This window comes from Cyprinus carpio, chromosome B9 (genome assembly GCF_018340385.1).
Source record: "Cyprinus carpio isolate SPL01 chromosome B9, ASM1834038v1, whole genome shotgun sequence".
NCBI lineage: Eukaryota > Metazoa > Chordata > Actinopteri > Cypriniformes > Cyprinidae > Cyprinus > Cyprinus carpio.
Window position 1 is genome coordinate 23,416,797 of NC_056605.1, and position 18,415 is coordinate 23,435,211.

Below are 18,415 nucleotides of genomic sequence, written 5' to 3' on the forward strand. Positions count from 1 at the left end.
GAAAATTAATTATTCTTTTATTATTATTATTCTGTTCTCTAATGTAATTTTCAGAACCAGGTGTTTTTGCATTAAGCATTAATCTCACTGAATTTTTATACATTTCTCTTAAGCAATGTTAAACTCTTTAATTTTGAATTTTTAAACTCTTTAGTTCTAAAAGTTTGCATAAATGGGTTGTTGACATGACATGGCATTTTCACACAAAATAAAAATTAATAATTAATATTGTCATCATTTAAAATTTCTTTGTCTTTTGTTAATAGAATTAATATTATTATTATTTTACTTTTTTTTTTTTTTTTAGCAAAATCTTAAAATTGTCCTATGGTGTGACTGTCTCAAGGATGTTCAGTAAATTGGCAATCATTTTTTCATCCATATCTAAAAGCATATGAACTTGATACATTTTGTCACTGAAAACTTTGTCCTCCGGTGTGAAAGCATATCCTGTTTTTAAACTCAAGAGACTACTTTAATTAATAGAAGGGCCAGAATAGTGTTTTACAAAAAAGTGTTTTTTACTGCATATTTGTCAACTACCCAAATATATTTTCCTATCCATATCTTGAAAGATAAATATATTGAGTAAAACAAAATGATAAAACTTTACAATTAGGTGTCAGTGTATGATGTGTACATTGGGATGGGATGCGGGTGGTTAGGTGAAACTGTAGGTATGGGGGCCCCTTTTGAAAATCTGCTTAGGGCCCCCAAAACACTAGGGCCGGACAATGTTGTGAAGTTATTACTTTTTTGAGCACTGGATCACTATAGGAATAGGCAGGTGGTCATCCAACAGTGGCTACCAACTACCACTTTGCAGCAAATCAATTAGGGCAAACGTCAAATAAAGTAATGCATATTCATGATATAACCCACGCCTGGCACAGTTTGTGTGCAGAGCCACTGACAGAAAGAAAAACTTCCTGAGGAGAGAAGATGCAAACTACAGAAGAAAATATGCATTTTTATATATTTATACTTGTCACAACAGTGTTTTAGGCTTAATTATTAAAGTTTCATGACAAATATGCTAGAATGCTGACGGTACTAGAAACTTTGTGTTTTCTTTTTTTTTTTAGTTTTTAAATGGTCTCGTATAAACCAGTGTCAAACTTGTCATACTTTTCAGGTCATTCCTACACTCCTGCTGGAAAGACATTTATTTAGTCTCTATTAGGCTATTTTTTTTTCAGGCTGTTTTGGATCCTTCCAGATCCCAAAGCTAATTTATTCTCTTCCTGCTAATTTATTAAAATCAGCTTTTGTTATGAACAGTGGGTGAAAATGCTAATGAAATGGTCACGTCGCACAGACTGATTAAGACACTGGCGTAGAGAAGAGAGAAAGCGCAAACTGTTGTCTGCAAAAAAACAAGAGATTTGTCTATCCCTGATGACTAAATGTTTGCAGAAGGGCCCCAATCACCACATCCAGCCAGTTTCTGCATTTTGAAAACCTTTTAATTAGGCAAACTCTGCATTTAAAGGGGTCATATGGTGCTGCTAAAAAGAACATTATTTTGTGTATTTGGTGTAATGAAATGTGCTTATGCGGTTTAAGGTTAAAAAAACACATTATTTTCCACTTGCTGTGATTGGCCAGCTATCCAGTGTGTTGTGATTGGCCGAATGCCTGAAGCGTGTGATGGAAATGTTACGCTCTTAACATATTGTGATGCCTTTTCAAGCCGGAGCGACGAGACATAAACATAAAACCCATTATAAACGTGATATAAACATGATTTCAAGTCGTGTTTTCTTTTGGAAGGCAAAAACAAAGTAGTTTCACTTTCTCAACGAAACAGCATAACACACCGCGGCCTTGAGTGAGCAGAGGCTGGAGGCCTAGAGTGAGCCGCGGCTGGCTTGAATGAGCAGAGTGGGCAGCTTGACAACGGTGCGGAAGCAGGATTCTACGAAGGAGCGTACCTTGTGCTTGCAGCAGCCACATGTGACGACCCCGGGCTGGACTCCGCTTCGTCCACGGTGAAAGCCAATTCAGTGATCCACAGTGCAAAGTTGATGTATTTCCTCAGTGACCAGCATGGATCAGCCCCAGGCATAACAAAGCGGATATCGTTCTCTTTTGGAAGGCCAAACAAAGTAGCTTAGCTTTCACAATGAAACACACAGCATCTATACGACATGGCGTATACAACAATACTACAACGAGAATAAAAGGTACACCTTCTTTCTTTGCGTGAACATCTGGGCGGCAGTATGCAAATCTTCCCACATATTGATGTAGATATGTGGGGGCATGTTAGAACGAGCCGTTTCAGGGGTGCATGGACGAGTCTCAACTTTTATAAAGAATATCTCTTTGGATTTGAGACATTAGTCTTTGCAACTTTACAGATCTTCTTTATTCACCAAGAGCTTGTAACACTCCAAAGAGAAAGGAAAATTTGAAATCGCATCATATGAACCCTTTAATCAATGGTTATATTGCTGCATTGGATTTTGGGTTGGTACTCGAAATGCCATTAAGCTAGAGAGGGACAAAGAGGGTTAAAACCTCAATGAAAACCTGTGATCTGCCTTAGTTGTGTGTGTTATTCAAATGAGTTGTGAGCTACAAGCCGAATGGGGATTCATAAAGCTGATTAAAGAATGCACACCCCGCCCGGTTGCTTTGGCACTTTTACATATTTGCTTTTTCTCACTTCGGCTGTTCATTTGGGACAGGTTGCAGAGAGAAGCAACAGATGCCCCACTAAGTCTCCAGGGTAGCCTGGTCCTATTAGTGGTCGTTTGGCAAGTGATCTCTCGTTAATGGGCCCCTGTGAGGTACGGGGTCCAGCGGCCTCCCTGTGCCACGAATCGTGCAGCAAATGCGTTAACATGAGTTATTATACGCCACCAGCTCTCTGCCGCAGAGCTCAGCCCTTTGGGTCAAGTCCATGCTTTAGAAAAATGGATGCATTAAAATTGAGCTGCAGGGGTGATAGCTGCACATTCTAATTGATGCGATTCCGGAGGCAGATATAATAGCCGCAAGTCCTCGTCAAAGATTTGTCCTCGTTCACCGTTACGGTGGAGTTATACAAGACGGGTGAATCATAAGAGGCTGTCTCCACAGGTCAATTAACGGTTTGTGGTGTGAGGTATGCTGAGCAGTTGGGCAAACACTGGGATGCCTGACAAACCACCAGACTTTAATTGTCAGACAGCAGTCGGGAGGTAGGGGTGACATTGCTTTTTGAATGCAGAAGGTGTGGTGGGGTCAAGAAAGTGTGATCGACACCCAATTAAAGTTAATGCTTAAAATTTAAAGGGATAGTTCACCCAAAAATGAAAATTCTGTTCATTATTTATATGTTGTCCCAACATTTGACTTATTCCAGACCATGTGATTTCTTTCATGGGAGACAACAGGGGAAAATTTTGAAGAATGTGCTGTCAAACTCCCCAAAAAACACCATAAATGTATTGAAAAAGTAGTCTACAAATCTTATATGTGTATATAACCTTTTGACTTGCCATATATGGAAGATCTGTAAATATTTACGTACATTTCTATCTTTTCCTCACACAAAACAAATTAGTTTTTTAACACTTGAAATGTAACTTTTAGGTCATATGGACCATTTTTATTATACTTTTATGGTGCTTTTTGAAGCCTGATTTCCTCTAGTCAACATTCATGTTTACGACCAGTGCTGGGTAGATTACGTACAAATTGTAGTCCATTACTGATTCCTAATTACATGACAAAAATTGTAGATAGTAATGTACTCCATTACATTGCACTTTTTAGGTAATATAATCAGACTACTTTTGATTACTTTTAGATCACTTTTGACCTAACTTGTTTATCACATTGATTTAAATAGGAAATAAAATCTATTACAGTTGTTGTTGTTATTAAAACATGAAGCACATTAACTGGGGTTTGTGAAAGAACTAAGGGGGTTTGTTAATGAAAAACTAATAATTAATTAAATCATAGAAATGTAAAATTAAAATAAATATATTTTTTTAAATGACAAAAGTCAAAATTTACAAAATGAATAAAAATATTAAATATTATACCTGTTTATCTGCATGTCATACGACCATGTGTATAGTATGTAATCATGTAATTAATGAAAAACTGTAGTCTGATTACAAGTATTTTAAAATGTAAAATAATCCAGTTACAATTACATGTAATCAGTTACTACCCAGCACTGTTCATAACTTGATAACTTTCTCCATTAGTGTTCATCAAATATAGAAACTCACAAACATGAGGGCGAGTAAATCACAGAACTTTCATTTTGAGGTGAATAATTACTTTAAAATGCATTAAAAGCCCATAAGCCATCATTAATAATGAGTCTTGCAACCTCGACACAACAAATAACAGCTAACTCCACAAAGTGTTTTTATGATGGCTTTCGTCTCTGTTGTGAAGAAAGGTGATGAAGAACATGCCCTAGAGATATTGCTATGTATCTCCATCATGTTAGAGGTGCTAAAATGTGTCTGATGAGATGAAACGGTGTGGAGAACTTTGTCAGAAATGATAAAGTTAGTGCGGATCAAATATACAAGACTCTGAGAATTTGTTTTGAGTCATCTCCAGTAGGCAAGTCTTTGAGGGACAAGATTTTCCGCATGCGTCTCTGACGTGGGTGCCAAAAATAACATCTGTGAAAAAGTTTCACCTGCGCCTGCCTGTAATTTGCTTCCTCTGTAGGTTTTTTTTTTTTTTTTTGTCTTGTTCTGTCACCTTTGAGCTATGACTCGAGATTCAAGTTTCTCTCTCCTCCTCCTCCTTTCTTTTGTCTTCTGTTTTTGCCCTCAGGTTTGCTGACTATATTCGAGGAATGCTGAAGCTAATTTTGGTGCTGATGTTTGCCGGAGCATCCTTGGCGGCCACCTGGTTCACTCTCACCTGCCTGACCAGGCTTACTCACCTGCCCTCCACTACAGGTATACTGTGCTGAAAAGGGCAGTATGTTCTGCCTTGTGCACATTCACAAAACTGTCGCCCCGCAGGGAGTCTGGTAGGCGAGCGCTGGCATAGGCAAGCTGCAATTGTATCGGTGAGAGGGAGCCAGAGGAACTCATTAAGCCCAGATCAGTGAAGGGGAAAGTGAGTGGGGCTCTAGAGAAGCCGGCCTGAAACAAACATATGCCCTATAGATCAGCCAGCTCAAATATTACCATCAATTATCATTTTATGGTTGGCACCTGACTTTTTTTGTCTGCTGTCTCCCAGAATTCCTGGCAGACAGAGCTCATAGACTCATGGGCCATCACTCCATCTGGCAAGATTTTATCACACACACGTGTCCCATTGCCATCCGTGGCTTTCCATGCCTCTCGCAATTCATCTCTCATGCTAATGAACACAAGACTATGTTGTGGCAACATCAATTCATCAGAACCTATTCTAGCTGGAATCATTATGCAAGGAATAATTGACAGTGGACCTTCGCCTACCATGTCCATTTAATTTAACAGGGCCATTGCCATTTCCTTCACTTATACAATAGTTACCACATGGATACCAGTTCTTCTTTACATCAAATTAACTCCCGTCACGAGCTAAATGTGGGTGTTTTTTGCACAGTGATGAGGTAATTTTGCTTCTCTTCCAGTCACTGCGACCGGTAAGATTTCTCTGAATGACTTTCAGCAAGACATGCTGTTGCTTAGAAGCAACAATGCATGCTTGAATAAACCCATTTGATTGTAAATGTAACCGCAGTGCAAGTGTTCCTAGAACACACGTAAAGAGTCTTCATGCTTTATTGCTTCATTTCAGTGGGTTGCAGTGCAGTTTGAAATAGATTTGTCTTGTATCTGAATGTTGTAAATATTATTCAAATACTAATATTCATTATATAACATTATGTAAGGACAGTGAATGACATTGTGGCCACATTACTACCTTAACTGTTTGGTGCCTTTGTTAGTTCTTTCACTTATACCATGATTACCACATATATGTAAGACATTTTTTCTGGATTTGTGTTTAGAACTAAATTACATTTAAACGTTGGGAATCATTATGAACTTTTTATGTTTTTGAAAGCATTTGATGCTGTTATTCACCATGGTTGAATTAAATTGGTAAAAAAAAAAAAAAAAAAAAATACACTACTTTTTAAATGGGGGAAATAATACCAAAGTCCCTTTAAGACAAGTCATGTCACTCGGCTGCCATCTTAAAAAACGCATCTCTGGCATCCAAGTGCAAACATCAAATTCTACAAAACTGTTCACCAGGCTTGCGATTAAATTTCATATTTGAAATCACCAAAGAAATCTGATAACAACCGTGTCATAAATGTTTATTTTGCTCAAATAGCGTTATAAAAAGCTTATTATTCAGGCTAGATCATGCAGTGCGCATGCGCAGTCCTGAGCGCATGTCTCAGAACGACTGTTTCTATAGCAACCGGGACGCTTCTTACGGCAGCTGCAGTGACTCACTGACTTTATCGATTAGCGATTGGCTCCTTCATTCAGAAGGTTGGGCTTCCTGCGATTGAGCGGCCATATTGAGCGTTGTATTTTTCCACATTCAAAACTATAGGAGTGACATGTCTTGGGTATTCTATAGTGTTCGACAATACTAAATACTTTTATTCAGTACAGATACATTAAATTGATTAAAAGTGACAGTTAAGACATATATGTTTCAAAAGATTTCTTTTTCATATAAATGCTGTTCTTTTGAACTTTATACTCATCAAAGAATTCAGAAAAATTTATCATGGTATACACAAAAATGAAAATATTAATATTGATCTGTTATCAACATAACAATTTTATGAAATTATAATAATAAAATTCTTGAGCCGCAAATCAGCATATTAGAACGATTTCTCAAGGATCATGTGCCACTGAAGACTGAAGTATTAGATGCTGAAAATTCAGCTTTGCCATCACAGGAATAAATTACATTTTGAAATATGTTTAAATAAAATGGTTATTTTACTATTTTACAGTTTTTACTGTATTTTTGATCAAATAAATGCAACCTTGGTGAGAATAAGAGACATCCTTCAAAAGTATAAAAAAAAGTTACTGAACCTAAACTTTTGAACACTAGTGTGCATTAAAGCAATTTATAATGTTTCAAATGACTATTTTTAAATGATTGCAGTATTTAAGGTGGTTTTAATGCAGCATTTTGCATAGGTTTTAAAGCCTTGTTCACATAGAAACCCAACACCTTAAGTGTTAAGTCATTCATCTATAATACTGTTTTCTTATCATTTACTGTACAGTCTTTTATTTTTTAGCCCATTTTTGAAACTAGTGTTTGCCCTATACTTTCAATGACACAGCTGAGGGATCTCTTTCTCAAACTGGAAACTCTGATGTGCTTGTTCTCTTCCTGTTGTGCATTGGGCTGACCATTTATCTCTCTGCCCTGTTTCTAAAGTAGGGTCTTTCTTTTGGCAATTTTTTAAATGAAATCGAATTTTGGAAATGAAAGTATTTTAATACTGAAAAAAAAAAACATTGTCTTTCCAACATTTGCAAAAAAAATTAAAAATACAAAATAAATGCAATTACCACACTTCATTAAACTCTGAGCTGTGCTAAGATAAAAAGAAAGGTTTTTGTAGTACCAACAGCTCATAATAATCATTACTTAAGAATGAAGTGTAACAGTGTTTTCTTAGTGGATTAGAGTAATATCCGCTGAAATGGGGTTTGCCAGCAGAGGAAAATTGAGTTAGAAAGCTTTTCCCCCTCAGATATTCTTTTGCAAGGTTGTCTCTCTTTTTCTGTGTAAAGGAGGTATTCTAGAAATGTATTTGAGATATAGCTCTCTCTCTCTCTCTCTGCTCCTTTAGCCACTCTCTACACCTCCTGCATCCTGGTGGGCATCTTCATCAACAGTAGTGTGCCCATCTTCTTGGAGCTGTTCATTGAGACGGTTTACCCTGTTCCTGAGGGCATCACCTGTGGAGTGGTCACCTTCCTCAGCAACCTCTTCACTGGACTTTTGCTGTTTTGCCTCACCTTTTACTTTACAGGTACCTTGATATTTTAACTCTTGACAGGCAGGGCAGGGTTTACAGCAAAGAAAACTAAGATTTTCCCTCAGCCTAAACAAACAGGAACATACGGAATAGATATGGATTTAAACTTAGCACAAAAGGACATTGTCCCAATGTCATTCTCCTTCTGAATGATGATTAACTTTCAGTTTAGGGATATTCACATGAAAAATGTGCAGGGAGATTGACTCGTCTGCCCTATCTTGCAGTGTAAATAGTAGCTTCAAGCTGAATATTCATGAGTCACTTCTGACAGGTGTCACTGGATTGACAGGTAGTCCGTGATTTTCCATTCAAAAACAGCATATCACGAGGCATTATGTTTTAATATGCATACATAACACATGCATATATACACATAAGTAACATAAATAAATATAGTAATAAACAATAAATAAATAAATTATTTTAACTTATTAATTAAAAAGTAATAAATAAATATATAATAAATAAATAAAGTAATATAAATGCTAGGGGTGTAATGATACGTGTATTCCGGTATGTGTCTTTTGGTTCGGTACACATTTGCACCAAAAAAATCATTGCATTTTTTTAAGGAAATTCAAACAGTAAATGTTGTTTTGACACTCTTTGATGTGGCGTGACAGGTCGCTGTATAGAAGCCTCAGTTCTAACGGCAACATGGAGCACGAGTGAGCATGATCATCCCTTCCTCTTTACTACTAGTTCTAACATGAAATAAACATGAATGAACAAATGATGCCTCATTTAATCACTCAATCAGGGTTTCAACCGCAGAAAGACATCATTAAAACAGCTTGTAAACAAAATGTCACATAGCATTTAATTTACCTCAGGCAAGTCAGTTTCTACAGCTCGTTATTTGCTAGAGACATGAAGTCTAGAGAAGAACATTTTGAAAAATATCAGACTACATGCTCATTATAATTTACTTTACCTGTTAGTGATGTCTTAATTATTTAATGTATGTTTAAATAATTTTTTAATGAAACAAGTTATGACAGTCACTGTGTAAATTATTGTATTTCAACAACAAATAGAGATTGTATAATTTAGAAGTTAATTTAAAAACTTCATGATGTGCAATTTACATTTGCATACAATTTTTTAAATTTGTGTTGATTCTTATAGTTAAAAATAAATAGTCATTGAATTTAATTTTGGGCTCTGTTGTTAATTGTAACCTTGTAGTAAAGTAAAAGGGATACCTATAGTTTATAGGAGAAGCGTAGGTAGATTTTTGTCCCTAAGAAATTTTTTATTGTAATTGAATTTATTTAAAGAAAAAACAATTTGTTCAGTTAACCATTGTTTAATTAAAAAAAATAAAATGTTTATCCTGCTTTACCAAAACCATACCAAATGCGACGTCAAAACTGAACCGAACCAACATGTTTTTGTACCGTTACACCCCTATTAAATACATCTTTTTAATCTCTGTTTTTATGCATTACAGTAATGAGAATAAGGGGTTTGATAACATCATAATATTAAGAGTCCTAATAGCAGACTTTATTTGCTTTATGCTTATTTTGTTTAGTCATTCATTTATTCACGTATTTATTTATTTATTGGGGGTTAAAATTATACTTGCAATATGATAATAGGATAATAAAACAGGTGAAAAAATAGACGTGTAATAAACATGAGGGAAATATAGGAACCAGAATGCAATGCAATTTTTATTTTATTTTATTTTTTTACATTTAGCAGCCACCTAACTAACACTAAGAACATTGTAGAAACAACCTAGAGCATCTCTAAAACTTCATAGCTATGCCTGGCAAATCACCCACAACACTTGTGGGTGCAGGCAAGCACCATTCACATTTTCTTCAGAAATTAGCATATGTTATAAATTATAGAGCTGTCAACCTCTGTTCACACTGACCGCTGTCAAGTCCAGATCCCGGCTGTGATACACTCATATCCCCTTTCTGTCATTGGCCTTGACTGACCGGCTGACGGGTGTCTGTTTTATGAGCAGGCAGGTTGCTGGATGGCTCCCAGGCTGCGAAAACTCCTCAGTCTTCCTGCTGATCCCCTGGAGAAGATTAAATTGAGATGAGTGAGCTTAACTGGCTCATCCTTTCAAATCTGATTGGGTTATCGGTCCCAAATGAAGCCAAGAGATTCGTTCTGCCTTTGTGTGGCTGTCAGAGCAGCAGTGGCACAGTTGAAAATAACGTCGAAACAATGAGGTCTCTATATATAGATGGTTATTGCGTTGGCATTGCTATTGAGTTTTGAACACTTTGTTTCTGTTTAGGCCAACCGGTGAGTTGGCGCTGAAGAGATGATGGATGGATTTCTGTTCGTTTCATCAGAATCATCCTGCAACCTCTCACTGCTTCCACTGGCAGAAAGCCCTTCTCGATATAATAAGCTCTCTGTTAACTAAACTGCACAAAATCCACCTCTTAAAGGTGCAGTTCCACTTAAAATTTGACACTTAGGGAAACAAATAACACTTAATGTGGATATGTAACGTTCTCTCGCATAACACAAGTAATATAACCCTTTGCACAGCCATTGATGTTGTTTATGCTTTCCTATTCTGCAGTTTCCATTGAGATTTTCCATGCTCATTGGCTAGTTCTTGGAAGGAATGGCCTTAACTGTTAGAGTTTCTATCTACTAGATCCAAAAGTTAGTGCAGTCAATTCTAGGCAAAAGCACATATGATGCAAATGTGCAAGACGTAAAACCGAAGCATACTTTCACCTCAAGGGCACTTAGACATTAGGGAAAGCTCTGACTCATCTTTCTAATCATGAAGACAAAAGCACATTTCCTATTAAGTTACATTGACATTCAAGAGTTTAGGTCAGTAAGATTTTTTTGAAAGAAATTAATGCTTTTATTCCGCAAAGATGCACTAATAGATACAAAAACAATTTTAAATAATTGCTGTTCTTTTAAACTGTTCATCAAAGAATCCTGAAAATAAATGTATCATGGTTTCCACAAAACATATTAAGCTGCACAAGGGTTTTCAGCATTGATTGAAAAGTTTCTTGAGCAGCAAATCAGTATATTAGAATGATTTCTGAAGGACTGGAGCAATGGCTGCTGAAAATTCAGCTTTCAGCTATCACAGGAAAAAAAATCACATGTATAAAAAATAAAAAATGCTATTTTAAATTGTAGTAATATTTTATAATCTTACTGTTTTGCTGTATTTTTGATCAAATATATGCAGCCTTGGTGAGCAGAAGACACTTCTTTCAAAAACCTGTTAAAAATTCTACAGACCATAAACTTTTGAGTGGTTCATATTGCATTGTGGTGTCCTTCTCTCTCTTTGTTAGAAGACCCTTGAATCCTTATTGAGACAGAGTTCCAGATGCTCTTTTTTTGCCACCCAAGGTTGAATTGATGTGCTTTTAGGAATAGCTCCTGCCTGTGACCAATGATACATTCACAAATGTCTTACACTTGCTTTGTATTCACTTTAAAATGAAGTGAAAGGGATGTGCTTCACTGAGTTACCGTTGCTGTCCTTCCCAGCCGGCCATTTAAATTGGCAAGGCTGGTTCATTCACCCTTAATCTGAAAGCATGTGAATAGCTGGTAAAGATTGAACCCAGAATGTGCACTTCCTGCTCTTTTTGCAGCATTCGATTTAGCAAATGTTCAATAGTCTGTGAAGGTAAACCTTCAGCAAAAACAAGTTTCCTAGCTTTTCCCACCATGCTTAACCCTGAGTTAAAGCTGACTTGTGTCATTTTAATAGGGATGAAATATATTGGTACCATATGGTTTATTATTGGATATTTTTGTCTGTGTGTATATAAATGTATATATGTGTGTGTGTGTGTGTGTGTGTGTGTGTGTGTGTGTGTGTGTGTGTGTGTGTGTGTGTGTGTGTGTGTGTGTGTGTGTGTGTGTGTATATATATATATATATATATATATATATATACATACACACACACACACACGCACAAATATTAATTATACATGCCCATTTCCTCTGTTTTAGATTTAGACTAGTGCTGTCAAATGATTAATCGTGATTAATCGCATCCAAAATAAAAGATTTTGTTTACATAATATATATATTAATTGGTATATAAATGTTTAATATATAAACTTATATATTTCTTAAATGTATGCATGCATGTGTGTGTATTTGTATATAGATAATAAATATGCACAATATACACACACATATATTATGTAAACAAAATATTTTATTTTAGATGTGATTAATTGTTTGACAGCACTAATTTATACCGTGTTGTCTCTCACTCAAGTGTCCTTAAATGTTACTCACTTAAGGACATTCTTTAAATAATTTAAAAGATTTTTAATTGTAATCTTTACATTTTGAAATGAATATACATTTTTCAGCTGTACATTTTAATTTTTGGATGCATAAATTTGCATGTAATATTTAAATAATAATTTTAGATGTTCTTGTCTTTTTGTATTTATTTACTTTTTTGTCAAAATAGCTCTTTTATTATTATCAGCCATTTATTTCTTATCACCCATAACATGAAAATAATTGACTATTGTTTCGACCATAATTTAATATACTATATCAAATGTAGTTTTTATATATATAAATTTAAAAAAATTAAATGTAATAAAAATGTTACTTATAAATTATAATTCAGAATATATTTTAATAAATTACTGAAATTTCTTTCCCCTATTTTTTGTGAGGCCACACCAGGTAAACAAATCAAACTGCAAAGGCGCAAAATATAGGTGTGATTTAATCTCGTAAGGAGAAAACAGAGCCTACAAACTGTCAGTCAGCCTCTCTCGATGCTGCTTGGGGCCAGAGCAAGACATTAAACCGAGCTGAAATATGTCATCAGTCTGCCAGCTGAATGGGTACCGATTAAGAATAATTACAGCAATAAGAGGACCATCTCCGACGCCTTAGCTCGCCTGACAGGAAGTGAGGAGCCCTGTGGGCGACTGCGAAGACATTGGGCCGCTTGGTCACTATGTGAGACATCAGCTGTAGGATGTTTCCTCGCATCCCTCCTCCCTTGTCCTCGCTTTTGTCCCAGCGCTCCTCGTGTAAGAGATTGTGAGTGTCACTGTGAGTGGCCTGTTTACGCTGTCATTCCCCCGTGGCCTTTTCAGCACATTACAGCCCCTGAGACGATGGCAGAAAAGAGACAGGCTAAATTGCACCCTTAATAACAACATTCTGCTGTCAGGTATTAAGAGGAAGGAAACAAAACATAACAGTTTGACTGCTACGTAAATTGACAGACAGGATATAATTGCTATGCTCCCATTATTGCCAGAGAAGGTGGCAGAAATCGAATCCTTTAACCCAGCTTCTTTTGTATTCTCCATAGCAGCGCTGTGGATGGGTGCTGTGTCCGGAGTTCTGTCTTCCATTAGCACTGGAAAGGTGACTGTTGACGACTTACAGATTTTTGGGGGGGCGTCTGATTGGATTACCTGAGCCAAGCCGCTCTCTTCATTAACATTCGGCGCAGACGTCCTGCCTGGTGATGCTACCTCTCTCTTTTAAATTGATAAGGCTGGGGCGGGCGTGCGGCACAGACATAATAGCCAGATAAACACAACTCCATTAACCTGCCGCTATACCAGGCGCTGCTGAAGGGATAGTAAGGCCTGATTAATGAGGGGGCTTTTGGAAAGAATCCCCGTTCTTCCCATTTCTTCAAGTCGACACGGCTCTATCCTGCGCTGAACCTGCATGTGTTGACTGTGCTGCATGGCTAAATCATATCATTTAGCCCAAATGGGCTCAGCAGCTGACCCAGCATGCATTTCACCTCCTGCCATCGATTGCAGCTCTCCCTTCAGGGGCAATTGATCAACCTGTTATCTGGATACGGGACGCCTCAAAATTGAAATCCACTTCTCTATTAAATTAAGTTGCACTCTTTCCTTTGTCCTCGAGGGGTCTGTGTGTTTGACCTGGTTTGTGTTATTTTCAACCCGCCGCTCTATCGGAGCCACAGCAGCTGGTGTGAGGCTTTCATCCATTGAATCGCTGCTGTATATGTCAACTCTGGATGTGCTTGCACAGCTCTTGCATGCTGTTTTTAGTGTCATCTTTTGAAGGGAATCTTAGTATTCATGTGCAGAGTGTGTGAAATGATTCTATTGCTGGTTTAACCTTCGACCTTAATGCAAAACCTCTTGTATCTTTAACTGCACAGTAAAAGGAATACAGCGGCTGTGGGAAAGAGTGTGTCTTTTTTTTTCTCGTATATTTTAAAGTATTTCAGACAGTTATATTGTTTCTCTAGTCTATTTGCCTTTGGTTATTGGAGCATGAACATGTATATGGTCAGAAGTGCCAGCTGCATTTAATTAATGTGAATTGCTGTTTGTAGCCACCTTTAGTTCTGTAATGTAGTGAAATGAAAAAAATACATGTGGGTCGTTATTTCTAGTATTATATAAAAGACTTAAGAGAGAGAGGGGTTACACAGACGCATGGTTTTGTTTACTACACGTGTTTTCAGCCTCTGCCGCCATAGTGTACGAGTACATAAACACAAGAACATAATCTCCAGAGCTGCTCTGAGAGTCACTTCATGCACAGTTTACTGTTTCATTTGAGAAAACTATTGTCTTATCATGTACAAACAGAAAGGTCTTCACTACAACCCGAAAAAAATAAAAGTTTGGTTTAACTTGAAGAAACTGTGACTGAAATATATGACTTAATGTAATAACAGTACTACTAATGAAATTATTATTAAAACATATTTTTTTAAGGAATAATCACGCAATATTTCTTCCATGTTTTAATTTTAACCATAAACCTCTGTTGTTGCAGGGTTTTAATTTTCATTCGATTAAAAGATCAATTGTTATATGCCTTCATTTATTTACCAATTATAATACACACCTTATATAAAATATGAATAAATAAAATAAGTTGTTTTTATAAAATCAGTTAATTAGAGATGCTTTTGATTATTAAAATTTAATTAAACCATTAAGATTGGAATTCTGAAAATTATAATTCAAATTAGTTAGACATGCTTTTTTGATTAATACAATTTAACTTAACCATTAAAACTAAAGTCCAGAGATTTTTTCATTAATTAAAAAATAAAACTGATTTCATAGGGCACTATTCTTGCAAACAAGACTGGGGAAAACATGCCTACAATATTAGCAGTTTATGAATGCAATAAATAAATAATAATTTAAGGCTTTATATTTTTTGTATTTATTAACTAAAAAAAAATTCCAGGAACCTTTTGTCTATACTTTTGTTATTTTCTGTATGCTTGAAGCTGTTTATAAGAATATGGTAAACACCTGTCTGTTCTATCATGCATTAAGGTACATGGCACCTGGTGCTCTAAAAGCTGTCAACGCTAACCTCAGTCAACCTCGCTTTTTGTTTTTCAGAGCTGTCCTGGTTAAACTGGTGTCTGACAGGCTCCTCTACATTCACCCTCCCCCCCCCCCCCTCATACAAACAAACGAACGACCGCCTCTATTTGGACGTCTTTGTCTCTGTCTGAGCACACCACTTGAGCTTTTTTCAGCAGAAGACTGAAGGCTTGTCTTTTTATGGGCACTATATTCCAGCAGAGTGCAGAGAAAGGGCACACAGCATGTTGCTCACTTTTATGGATCTGTGTTTTTTTGGAAAAATGTTGTAGTTGTGAAATATATGACCAGCAGTGGTGGCAGTGCATTATGTTAGCATCATAACTAACAGAGGGAACTGAGACCTGACTAAGGAGGAAAGAAGTGTAGATACTGACCTTTCTACTTGACATTTTGCCTCCTGGATGCATCCCTTTTGTATATTTTATTTTATTTTATTCTTTTTTTTTTTTTATGCAATTAATGGAAGTTATGTGTTTATATACTAGCACAATATAAGGGACTTTTATTGCATAGAGACTCACAAGCGGATCTACTTACGGATTTGGTAGTTCCCCACAGTGATGACGACTCTAGTGCTCTCCCCACATCTAATGGGAGTGTAATGGATAATTATAGACAAGCTCAATTAGCCGCCTGGCGAGAGCTACTGCCGTCTTTAGACCGGGGACCTCTTAGAGCTGTAGAGTCACTTTTGAATAGCCTGTGGGATCCGAGCTTTAACTGACCTGTGATAAGACTGTCAATAAGTGGCATACGCTGTAGTCTTCTTGTTTTCCTTATCAACCCATATTATGCAAAGGATAATTCCCTCTGCTGTGGGGTTTTGCTAATCACCTTGCAGCCATTAGTCCGATTCTGGGTCACGTTATCTCAAGGCGTCCTAGTTTATGTGATGAGGGATCTATAGTATCCATGTTTAGGTAGCCGGTTGTGTTCGTCCCATTCTCATGTGACGGCTTGGTTTATAGCTGTAGCATGCCTACAGTGGTAGTCTGTTGCACAAGCCTTTTAGAATTTTATGCAATCGATCATGCATTTAACTGTAATTTATTAACTCATTTTAGGGATTAATACACTAATATTGACAATAAGGGATTGTTAATGGTTTTTATGTCTGAGTACTGTTGCAGAAGAGCATTAAACATGGCGTTATGGAGTGCTGGAACAGTACAACACTATTCACCAGCGATAATAGCCATGTTCGGTAGCCTCTCGTGATTTGTGCATAACCTAATGCAAAAACGAGTGCAATACTCCCTCTCGAGTTTAAAATACAGCCTGTCGTATGACCCATGCACACACTAGGCTGATCTCTCCTGCATTTTTGAGCAACACCATGAAAATGGAGCCCATTTGAATCTGGACTGGTGAAATTTGGCGGCTTGAGACTTCAACGAATCTCTGTCTGCTGTTAGATTTAGTGTTGACTTCAGTGGAACTGATTGACGGGGAAGGAAAAGCATTTTATGGACACCCCGAATCCCACGTTTCCACAGATTTCCAACTGAGAACTTTGGACACACATGTGGTTCTGTTCTTCTCTGGGAAAAGCCTGCATGTGAATCACTTTTTTGTGTCTTTGTACTATTTTACCTGTCGTTAATGTTGCCTTAATTAACAGTGACCTTTGTTCTGTCCTCCTCTCCACTGTGATGTGCGTGCCGTGCTGCAGTCGGTGCTTGTGCTCTGTTCTGTCACTGTAATGTTAATTGTAAGTGGCACTGGAGAGGCGTACGTGCCCCTGTCCATGTGCAGATACATGTCAAAGATTTTTAGCACCTTATTAAAAAGATGTTTTTAAAAAGGACTCCTGTTTTATTTTCCTCTCTGTCATTAAAATTTGAATCCAGCTTGAAGTGTGTAATGAGAAACCATGAAAATAGCTGATAGGTCTGACTCTGAAATATGATTTGATAAGCTATGTACAGAGCCATCTTAAAATGTTACATTGATTGATTGATTGAAATCGCGTGAAACAGCCACGTGCCTGACATTCGAGGAAACAACGTTTCGTTTCCAGTAAATGTGTTATCATGGGTGTCTATAAGATGAGCTCATGTTTTTGGAGTTTGCACACACTCCCATGATGCCCCACACCCTTCAAAGCATGAGATCATAGATGACATCAGGATTGAGAGTGGGCGTCCACAGCCAGTATGTGTACTCAGGAGTTGTTAACATATTGTGTGGTACACCAGCCAAAAAACCTGTGGTTTACATGCAAGCCTATAGATCACTGTTCTCATAGATTTCCTCTTTTCTCTGTGAATTTTGCCTTTGTATTGTATATATTAAAATATCTTTTTCCATTTAATTCTTGGTCTATTTTCCATTCAAACTGTTGTGAATAATATAATATAGGGTAATATAAGTGTAATTCATATAATACATTTATTGAATATCAGGCTTCACTTAGTAGTGATGTTTCTGTGTTATATTCTTTATTCTGCCACTCATGTACTTATCTGTCATTATTAGGTTTTTATTGAAACTAACAACAATTTGCAGTTATGTGAATGTTAAGTAGAATTACTTTGCATTCATCCATTTGCATTAGAAAATCACAATCTTACTTTTTCACTTTTTCCCCTTTCAAAGAATGAAGTATTGAAGTTTCTTAAGTTATTTTTTATTTTTTTAGTTTCACAGTACTGCTGTCAGAGCATTGAAAGAACATTGATCCCTTTCTTCATCCCACCATAGCTGAATAACAAAAAGGAGCATTTAAACTTGCCACGTCAACTTTTCAGCACATAAAAAAAGCCTCAGATTCAAGTGTTACTTTTCAGTGTTGACAACAGCAGCAACAGGCATCGTGGGAGAAGATTGTCTTAAACAGGTGTTTTCATTCAGTGACAAACAATTTCATAAAATCCATTTTGGCTTTGTTCCCTGTCCATGGGCTCCGTTCTGCCATGGTTCCTGTTCTTGAGCACATGACACACGCGCTGTAATAAACAGCTCACTGTCAATCTAGGTGACACTTTTATAGCCATTGATTTGTTTTCTGTTGCAGCTTTCAGTCCTCACATGCTCTGCATGCCCTTTCATGTTT

General features: G+C 36.8%; 1 protein-coding gene across 2 annotated transcripts in view; it reads left to right on the top strand.

Annotated features, from left to right (window-relative positions):
- LOC109060592 (solute carrier family 49 member 4-like) overlaps positions 1-17,674 on the top strand; it is a 40,264-nt gene extending 22,590 nt beyond the window's left edge. The window contains exons 7-9 of one of the 2 annotated variants that reach the window (XM_042731641.1): positions 4,798-4,925; positions 7,811-7,993; positions 15,373-17,674. In XM_042731641.1, coding sequence (XP_042587575.1) covers positions 4,798-4,925; positions 7,811-7,993; positions 15,373-15,488 — 427 coding nt within the window. In that variant the 3' untranslated portion in view covers positions 15,489-17,674. Of the gene's footprint in view, positions 1-4,797; positions 4,926-7,810; positions 7,994-13,325; positions 14,659-15,372 lie in introns of those variants that run through there. The other variant, XM_042731642.1, reaches the window with a different exon arrangement.
- The last annotated feature ends 741 nt before the right edge of the window (positions 17,675-18,415 follow it).